Source organism: Mixophyes fleayi, chromosome 1 (genome assembly GCF_038048845.1).
Source record: "Mixophyes fleayi isolate aMixFle1 chromosome 1, aMixFle1.hap1, whole genome shotgun sequence".
Classification (NCBI taxonomy): domain Eukaryota; kingdom Metazoa; phylum Chordata; class Amphibia; order Anura; family Limnodynastidae; genus Mixophyes; species Mixophyes fleayi.
Window position 1 is genome coordinate 335,324,309 of NC_134402.1, and position 10,489 is coordinate 335,334,797.

The 10,489-nt window shown below is 38.9% G+C and overlaps 1 protein-coding gene across 3 annotated transcripts in view; it reads left to right on the plus strand.

The window, feature by feature from the left end:
* BICDL1 (BICD family like cargo adaptor 1) overlaps window positions 1–10,487 on the plus strand; it is a 77,251-nt gene extending 66,764 nt beyond the window's left edge. For 2 of the 3 annotated variants that reach the window (XM_075214807.1, XM_075214816.1), the window contains 2 exons: window positions 1,257–1,377; window positions 9,588–10,487. In XM_075214807.1, coding sequence (XP_075070908.1) covers window positions 1,257–1,377; window positions 9,588–9,794 — 328 coding nt within the window. In that variant the 3' untranslated portion in view covers window positions 9,795–10,487. Of the gene's footprint in view, window positions 1–1,256; window positions 1,378–2,364; window positions 2,474–9,587 lie in introns of all 3 variants that reach the window. The other variant, XR_012693005.1, reaches the window with a different exon arrangement.
* The last annotated feature ends 2 nt before the right edge of the window (window positions 10,488–10,489 follow it).

Here is a 10,489-nt window from a genome sequence, read left to right on the forward strand (position 1 = left end):
CAAAATCATCTAACATTCCTCAAATCTCTCTTAAAAGCGACTCCGCTGTAACACAATTTTTGCAGATCGTTTGACCTTCTTTGCCCTTGCATGTGACTTAGAGACCTGTACATTTAATGCAGTTGTTGGATGGCCACACACAGACCCTACCAGCTCTTTGGCACAATTGTAGAGCTTCTGGGTCTGTATCTCATTTGACAACACACGTTGGTGGCCAATTTGGATGAGACCCAGCTGCTTGGGCCTAGCAGCATGATCACTTCTAGCTTTACTAGGGCCTCTTAATATAGTTATATAATGATCATGCATACAGGATACAGGCCGATAGTGGTCATCACAATCGGATGCTTTTGATATGTCTGTGTCATTAGGCATCTCGGTTGTTTTGGGCTCACAAATCTGCAATATGAGGCTAATCGATCAATGTTGCAATTGACATTACATCGTGTATGGATAGCATAAGGCCAAATAAAAATGTAGACCTAATCCCAGAACAGAAAGTTTAACATGTCAAAGAAAACCAGCCTCTAAGATAGATGGAAATTTATTGACATATATGACAGAACTATTTCGTCCAAATAGGAAATTAGCTTGTTGACTTTGGGCCGATGGGGGCAAGTTGGAGCTTGATGACTGACATGAAAGTGGGCAGAGATTGGTGTATTCCTGTCGGGGTATCTGGGATCGGCGATCCGGTCATCATTTTAATGATTACCACCGAGGCTTTACAGCACTGGGCCACTGAAATAGTATGAATATTTATTACCTGCCCATCAATTATATGTACAAAAGGTGATGCTTTAGGCAGACTGTACTATGATACATACATTTGTTCATTCTCTAGTGTAGTATTAACCAACCCCGATGAACAGAAGATCAAAATCATGTCGCTTTCACATTTACATCATCTATCAAATACATCTATTATAGATGCAGTCATGATCATGCTACTAACTGCTCTTCCCGTCCATTACACTGTGAATGCTGCTGCCAGGCTCCTTAACACTGATCATTCATCTTTTTTGTTTTTTATTACAGAAGCCTTTATTGGTTTTCCCTATCAACATCTTTCTTGCCATGTTTTACCTCGTACAAATTTCTCTGATACTCTAATACCCAGGCCAGGTCAACCGCACTGCCCAAACAATTGTAGTAAAAGTTATTACTGGATAAATAAGTTTTAGTGATAATAATACATTCTGAGATAGTCTAATTTTTATGTATCTTTTGTTATATGTGTAAAATGTTCCCTTCAGGAAGAACGCTGTGGAAATGGAGCTGGCAAAATGTAGAATTGATTTGATGTCACTGAACACTCAACTATTAGATGCCATTCAACAAAAACTGAACTTGTCCCAGCAGCTGGAGGCATGGCAGGTAAGAGTCTTATTATGTATCTGCTGTGCTTATTCCTTAATAAATATGTTTGGCCATAAAAGTAGTTTCTTACTGTTATTCAGATCAAGCTAAAAAATTGTAAAACCTAAAGGGCAGATATAAAACCTTCTGAGTTTGGGGCTGGAGGTGAAATATTTGTATAGGAACGTCTTCCCCCAACTTAGGTGGGATCATGAGTGTGTGCATTGTCAGTTGTTTGTTCCTAGGAGGTCTACTAAACTTATGAGACCAGACTCTTGAAAACTTTTTGTCTTGATGACCCTTTGTTAATTATGGAGAGGATCTATTGTAATTGCCCTCTCTACCCCCTCCCCAAAGCACAGTGGCAGATGTCATCGTTCCTTGTAAAGTACAGAGAATGCTTCTCCTCCCTCTCATTGGCATAAACGAGCCATTGTCTTTAAATGACAAATGTAAACACAAAAGGAATAAAACAGAATAAAATAGGTAAATGTATATAACTGTAAGCAAGTATAGGTAGTTTTTCATACTGAATATAAAAACATTAATTTGTGGTAATGATAAGCAGACTTCAGCATTGCTGAACTACCTATGCCTTGGTACTGGCTATGTAACACGGGAGACAAGCTTAGCAATGGAATATGGTGATTTATGTATGAACACATTAATGGATATTAGCTTGGCATTATGCAAGACGCTGGTCTACAACAGCTGGGGTGCCCAAACGCTGTCCATATTTACTTCACCATTACCCATTGTCCTGTCTTTCAGTGAAAACCAGATGAGGCAAAACATGCTACTTTAAATTTTATTATTTGGAAATTACTAAACTATTATGTTGCCGTGATATTTTAGTGAAATATGATGAAGGCATTGGATTGTGGCTATCGCTGTACTGTGTGTGAAATACTGTTATCAGTACACTGTTACAGCTACAGTGCTCAGCGGTCTAGTGCTACTTCCAAACCACTAGTTCTTCACTTCTTTCTTGTCTCTGGGCTCTAGTTTGCTTCCTCAGGGCTTTTCACTATCTGGCTCCTTTGGTTTCTGATCTAATGGCCTTTATCAGTTCCTGTACCGACAACTTTAGTCATACACCCCTCCTGCCTTAGAGGTGAGATTTTGTCTCTTAATAGATGTATGTAGCTTCTCCATCACATCAGACACCCATTGATGTCACTAGGTTCACGGATGACCATCCATTCAATTTCACTTGCTTGCTTCATAGTAAGTAATCATTTCACTCTAATTATCATTGTATCTTGTGTTTTACCATACAGATGCATGCACAATATTAATGTATGGTATGTCTGGGTTCACAATACATCCTCACCTCTCATCCAAGACTGCTATTTATTCTGTATATACTGAACATAATCGTGTTTTCCGTAATCATGTCTCAGTGCTACATTAATAATTGGACATCCCATTCAATAAAATCATGGTGCAGAATAAAAAAATACATAATATGAAGGACACATCTACGTATTAAGTTATTTATATAGCGCCTACATTGTATGTAGCACTTTACAGAGAATACATTTCAGCACCTGCCCTAGTATAGCAATCTGTGTTTCACTTTCTACCACACAAACTAGGGTAATTTGACAAAAGCCAATTAACCTACCAGTACTTTTTTGGAGTGTGGGAGAAAACCTAGTAGATCCCTAGTCTGAATTAAACCCCAGTCTTCTAATTTAGTGTGCCTTAACATATAGTTTAATAGAAAGTCCAACCAGAAGTTTAACAGGACCATGCTGAATTTTGGCAAGAAAAGTAGACTATGAACTGTCATACACTTAAAGTGGAATACTTTCTTTTTATAGTCATTTTTGCTGTCCAATTGGTTTGTGGGGGCTGCAAACACCCTGTAAGAATGCTGGTATGGATGGCTAATTATTAAGTTACATTAAAATTATATATATTGATTTACTGTAAATAAAACAAATATTTATTTTTATAGTTTTAAGTAATTGCATGTCTTTAGACACCACCAGTTTGTAAGCTCAAGTGAAATATATAGCTATTAAATCTTACTTACCTGGTCCCATAGTTAAAGCCTTTTAGAAATATTTGTAACTCACTCTTGGAGAGAGCATGTTACTGGAGGTAAAGTCCTCTGTGTAGTAGTTATTGAGCAATATATCTCTTCAACATTGAAATTAACTTATATTAAAATGATTCCCAGACATTCTTGCATTAGAAAAGGTATTTAATGAAAAGTGGTAGTCAATCCCCCACATGCGAGTCCTAGGTGCTACTAGAAGTAACTGTTTTGCCTGGGGTTCCTTTGCTCCTCTTACAACTCCCTGGTTGGGGTTTGAGCAGGAGGACCAATCACAAGCCACAATCAAGATATTGTGGTCTGTGATTGGTCTTAGCACTCACACTCATCCCCCCTCCTCTTTTTGTGTGGCAGCTAATCCATAGAAGACTGGCCTAAGCCTCAGATTGCTGCAGAGAACTTGATCTCTCTACAACACAGCTGTCCATATCTCACGATCCTTCTGACTTTTTGGGTTTTAAGCAGGAGGTGTCTGATAAGTTTAGCAGCAGGCCCTGGCCAAATCAGAAATTGTATTTTTATTTAAGCTATCATTAATTGAAAGCCTTGTTTTACTACCTCCTCATATGGTTAAAACTTGTATTAATTAGGCTTTGTGGCCTAGCTTTGATTTTCATTACTTGGGTCTGAGCAAGTAAACCTTATAAGATTATAACTTCCCTTTGATTGATACTGTTGAGATAAACATTCATCTCAATAACCCCCTTCCTTCACCTTGTTGGGGCGATGTAAAAAAAAGTTGCTCTTACTTTCATCCCATCCCCCTTTCAGATCCTTGCTTTCTGGGTTTATTTGACACTGAAATAGTATTATCTACTCTTGCACAACCTGATGCACAGTGCTGACTTGCCTTGTATCTAGGCAAATTGCTCTAATCTAACATTACAGTTATCAAATGGACCTTTGATTGCTTACCCAACCTTTAAGTCACTATAGACCTGACATTTTCTGTATACTATGAACAGTGTGTTGTGACAATAAAGTTAAAACCTCACATACTTACTCTATCCCTCTCCCTTGCTTTGTTCTTAACAAAGTGTTCGCTCTTGGAAAAGCAGATTGGCTTGTTGTAGTATTTGGTTTATTAAAGGCAAATTGATGGTCAAATAGCTTGTTGATGCAAATATTATTCAAACTTTATCCCCAAATTTATCCTCCACCGTATCTTGTATATCCAAATCTTAAACTTTTGCTTGAGAGATTATATTAAATATCCTTTGAATATTTATGTTCTCAACTTCATATTACAGAGCATATTCTCTTGAGCAGAGTTAGAGGTTACGGCCTTCACAACAATGGGATTTTCATACATGCAGTAAATCCATTTCTCTGAATACATTAGGGGACACTGGACCAACATTATATAGTCTCCAATAAGACATTTGCACTTTAAATAAATACACAGCTGCTCAGCCAAAGCTCCATGCAACGCTGCCCACAAAGCACTCACTAATCCGGTAGTATGTGCCATCACGTTGTAAGGAACAGGTTTCTATGCCTCCGATGTAAACATAGCAAATCACAAAAGTGATCAATCTAGCTCTGATCTGTTTAGACACAGGTCAGCCTTCTTTGTAAGCATCACAGAGAACCAAAAGACCATCAGTTTACCTAAACTGTAGTCATTTCTACATAGATTTTCAATGCCCTAAAACAACATAAAATGAGTGAAGAGGTCCCTCCTCCTCCAAAGGCTGATTCTGGCCCAATGCTGGAATCAGAGTGTCCTAATTTTGTATGCAATTTAGAAACCACTTTATGCTGTAATAATGCTTTTGTGCAGAGAACAGACTTATCCTCAGGAATACAGTCTTTCATGGGTTAAATAAGTGAATGGTGGTCTCAAATGTGTTATACCCTGTAGAAAAGTCTACACCTGCAGTAGAGACTTTTTCTAGAAGAAAACAAGCGCAGAGGTCTGAACGTTTAGGAATTCAGTTTCAATCCATCATCCAAGCCAATTTTTGAATAATTAAGGCAGTTAAAAAGAAGAAGATCCTATCATAATCTTAGGCAAAATAGCTTTTCTGGAGCTCTTTGTGCCTCCCTGATGGTTGATGTATGTTGTCTGACTGGATTTTTATCGGCTTTCCATTAAGTGCTCCCTGAACTAGAGTTTAACACTGACCTTAAATCTAGGACATTGGACGTTTGACCTCTACTAGGACCACAGACCCTAAAACTTGCCCGGAAAGCTGGAGTCCGTCATCAGAATGGTCCAGTTCAACATGGCAAAAAAGACGGCCCTTATTGAGGTTGCCGAGCTTTAACAACCCGAAGAGTGAACACCGCATCCTTGGAGACAGATACATTTGTTGAGTGCTCAGGTGATAGTGAGACTTGTGCCACTTCAAGATTAATTTGATCCAAAACTAATGAAACCATGCAAACTGCACGACTTCATATGTTTAGACTATATTCCCAAGGACCTCCATACAGAAATAGATTTGCATCCATCTGCGAGCTAATAGACACCTTACTAGTCTGTGTAACACATCTGTCTTTTCTCCTGGGAGAAACACCCTCTGCTGTCAGGTATCCTACAGCGTATCCAGAAAAACCAACCTCAAGGTAAGAACCAGATTACTGAAAATTGATAATCCAACCATGGGACGCCAATATCTGTGACTTTTTCTGGTAATGTGCCTGAAGTCAGGAACACTACCTTGATCAACAAATTGTCCAGGTTTGGGATAATCATTACACCCCCCTTTAGATCTCAGCAGTTCGGTAAAATAGTCTTTTTGAATACACGAGCATTCACCAGACCAAAAGGCAGGGCCCAAAACTGGAAATGGTGGGACTAACCACAAATCTGAACAGACATTGGTGGCACTCCCAACCCTGAACTTGCCCTGCTCCATGCAGTTTATTACAGATCTCTACAATTCCATCTTGTAAGGTTCAAATTGAACCAAAAATAGATTTCAGTAGAACTCTAGCCCCATCTGATCTGCTGGCACTTAAGTAGCATTTTACCCGATCCATTAGAAAGCTAGGGGTGAAAAAAATGTCTAAGATGGGCCCAAAGCAGAGCGATGATATATCCCCCGACTGCAAACCTCCAAGAGTTGCTCCGACCATTTTTCCAACACTTTGCCTCTATTTTCCCATCCATACCACACTTAAGAGCTGTGGCATTCAGGGACAGAATAGTAGTAGCCCTAGACAATAGCACTCTAGGAACACTCACTTTAGGTAGATTGATTTTGCCATTTGTCCAAATCCTCTTTAGGCAAAGGTTTGTAATCAGCTACAAAGCAAAATTATCCAATTGCAGAGATTAAGGAAAATAAAGCAACAGTTTCTTTCTTCTTCCTAAACAGAGCATTGTCAGGCTCTGTGGACTCCTTGCTGTCCTGGATGTGTAATGCTTGGCCCTGGGCCTGTACTAAATTATTCACCCTATACTGTCTTGAAAAGTCTCCTTCAAAAATAGAGGAATCTTCCATAATTTATTACCCCATTAGCTCATCCTCTTCTAAGGAATCAGATCCTACTCTAGACTGAACTCGTTCGCGGTCTAGGATTTTTCCAAAAACATCTATAAAGATGACAATAACAATGTCCTACACTGACTTAAACAGGCACTTTACCCAAAGCAGCTTGTGCAGGAAACCCAATAAGGAACCAGGGAAGCCTTGTCCTAACATACTCAGCAGCTGAAGTTTCAGCAAAAGTTGTGGGACGGTTCCCTTTATCTATACCTTGAGGCCACAGCAGCATGAGCTCAGTAATAGGTCAGAGATTTAGCCCAGGCTGGTTTCGCTAGAACAGTGACAAAAAAAAACCACACAGGTGTATGCAACATTCGACCCTCAACCTCACAACCTGCATATAATGGGCCTGATCCATTAAGGAAAGCAAAAAAAAAAAAAAAAGAGTGACTTTGAACCTTGACAAAACCATGTTGCATTGGAGGGAGAGGATGACAGATTTATAATTGGGGTAGAGCATGTAACTAGATCAATTTTAAATGTCAGTGTAAATATAAAGCTATCAAGTATTTGCACCTACATGAAAAAAACAGCCAATATTTTCCTTATGTGCAAAATAATTAAGTCATCTGCACCCCTTGCATTGCACACGGTTTTGCCAAATGTTCAAAGTTACCAATTTGTTTTGCCTTTCTTTACTTAATGAGTCAGGCCCAATGTGTCCATGCCAGACTGTCCACTGGGCAATTTAGCCAGACATTTAAAAAAATTAAATAAAATATATATTTCCTGAAGAACCACCTCCAGTTAGATATGGAGTTCTTCCCTTTATAACATTTAAAAGATAAATAGGAAAAAAATACGGATACAGTTGTACGCAAAGTCAGAAGTGACTACTATATAGGACACAGACACTTATCAGATAGAGGCAAGATACCCCCTGAGCCACTCAGAGAATGCCTTGCCTAGCTCTCGTACTTCCCTGCAACTGTGGACTCTGGGAAATAATGGAGCTGGAAAATGCTTTGGCAATGCTTTATTCCAGAGGTGTCTAAACTCATTTCTCAAGGTCTTTCAACAGGTCCTGTTTTCTGGATTTCTATCTGTAGAAACAGGTATGATAATTACTGACCCAGTCAAATAGATTAATTCACATGTGCACGAGTAAAGAAATCCTGAAAACATGAACTGTTGGTAGCCCTTGACGACTGAGTTTGGAGACCTCTGCTTTATTCAGAGAATCAAAGTCTGCCAATGAGGAGGTGCTATTTTGCCTAGGGGTATGCACCTCCCCCCAGGGCCCAGCACACAAATAATTACCGCCATAAAAGAACAGGCCCCTTCTTGTCAATTGGTAGGCAGCCTGCATCTGACCCGGCCTCTGAAGCAGGCCAGACTAACTGTTGAGACTGACCACGACTGAAAACCTCTCCTAGTAATCAGGAGGAGAGACACGCACCCGGCTGCTCCCCCAGGAACGAAATCTGGCACTGCTGTACCTGCCCGATGACACAGTGAAACACAGGGTCCCCAGTTACCACCTGCCCCGGTAATGAAGAGATCTTCCCACTAGGCTACCTGACCTGTCTCCAGCAACCAACTCAGTGGTAGGAATGAATAGAAAAATAAACTACCAAACAAAGGTGTCAAAGACGGCCTAACAAAAATGCACTCTGCTTTGTGGGCACTGAGTTCCCTGCAAGTTGGGGATATAAGAAGGAAAGGAGCACAAACTGTTCTGTATTTACATAAAGTGTTATGGTCCTATTGGAGGCTCTATAGCCACATCCTCCAGTATCCCCCTGGGATGAATGGAAAAGGAATACAAACAAAACCCTAACTTACTTAGTGTCGTAAAAGACTGCCCTTAATTACAAACAGCAGCGTTTGCAGTATACAGTTGTCCCTTGAATCAAGAACATAAATTTACTGTAAACACAATTGTTAGAGCAAATAGTGCATAATGTTATTTGTGTCATTAAAAAAAAATATGTACCAAACATATTTTAACCTGATTGTACATGCATAGAATATGCAAGCTCAGTCATTGGTTGGTATAGTATTGAGGCAAGGACAGCTGTGTCAAATGGTTATTAAGCAGAAGAGAGCTGAAAGACTTCCATTCTGCTGCCCTATTTTATATAGCAACTAGCACTGAACAGGATAGTTCGGTAATCGTGAGACAGTTAATTCTATAATTTGAACTTTAGTTTTAAAGACTAGGAGGGAGCAAATTAGTTGTTATTAGCTTCTTTTTAAAACACAGTTGAAACTGCCATTATAAATATATTGGTACATATAACACTTTTACTAAGATACTATATCTGGCATCAGCAAGGCAGATTAAATGAATGGAGCACTATTTTTTTTTTTTTTCGTAGATACTGTTCCCAATTAGGGTTCATTCACTGTCATTTTTCTTTGTAATACAATCAAATTACAATTTTGTGCATATCCATAATTCATCATTCTGCAATACATATGTAAAGAATAAGTAGATCACATTTTTTCATACATGTTAAGCCATACTCTTAATATTTTCTTTGCACCTACTGAGTTTAGTGTTAATTTTGTAACCGTTTAGATCTTCATACTATTTGTATGTCCATATTCATTGTCCGTTTAATGTTTATATTCACTTTGTATTAACCTAGATGAATTCTGTTCAATGTAATTTGTCCACTGTACTTTAAAAAGGTTTATACAGTTTTTGTTTTTATAAACAGGATGACATGCACAGAGTCATTGACCAGCAATTGATGGACAAACACCAGAAGGAATGGAGTCAGCCTGCATATTCCTTCTCCACTGGCCACCCAATCAAACATTGTGGCAAAGTTACCACTCTGAATCGCACACAGCGGCCAGGAGAAGAACCTATTGCGCCAGAAGGGAGGCGCCTCTTTTCATTTCTAAAGAAAACAAAGTGTTAGTATTAATTGCTCAACCTTCTCAAGAGTGAAGTTGCTTTATGGATCATGGCAATCATTTAGTAGCAGAGCTGTATAGTGGAAATGCATTCTGATGGCAGTAAGAAAGTGACATTACTAATGATACATAAAGCCATCCTCAGGTGAGCAAATCCTCTGTAAGACTATACTTCTAGTCAGAGGCAAGCAAACATCAGGCCTGTTACAGTGATTAGAAAGTATCCTGTTTAGTACACATGCTAAGCAACTTGAGGTACTTGTATTTATTTTGATTCAATTCAGATGTATTTTGTATTGTGGAAGCATAACATTTTGCTCAGTGGATTTGTATCCACCTTGCACTTTTAGAGCCATCTGTTTCTATTCACTCCATAGCTTCCTTGATAAATTATATCTCACAGGTATTACCAATGTACACAGGTCCTGAGCTGCGCTCATTATAAGGAACAGACTCCCTACCTCTGGTCTTCCAGACAGAGCACAGCACAGAGGAACGGTTCTCCCCCTGTCCTTACAGCTCAAGTACTGAGAAATGCTCTATGTAAATAGAAGAAGCAGAATTTTTATAAGGAATATTACATACAGTTTTGTTTTATAATGTAAACAGATATAAAGAGAATGTCATATTTTAGTACAAAATTATGCTCTTTTTATTGTAAACTCTCAAATAAAATATTTCTATGATTTTCCACGTTCTT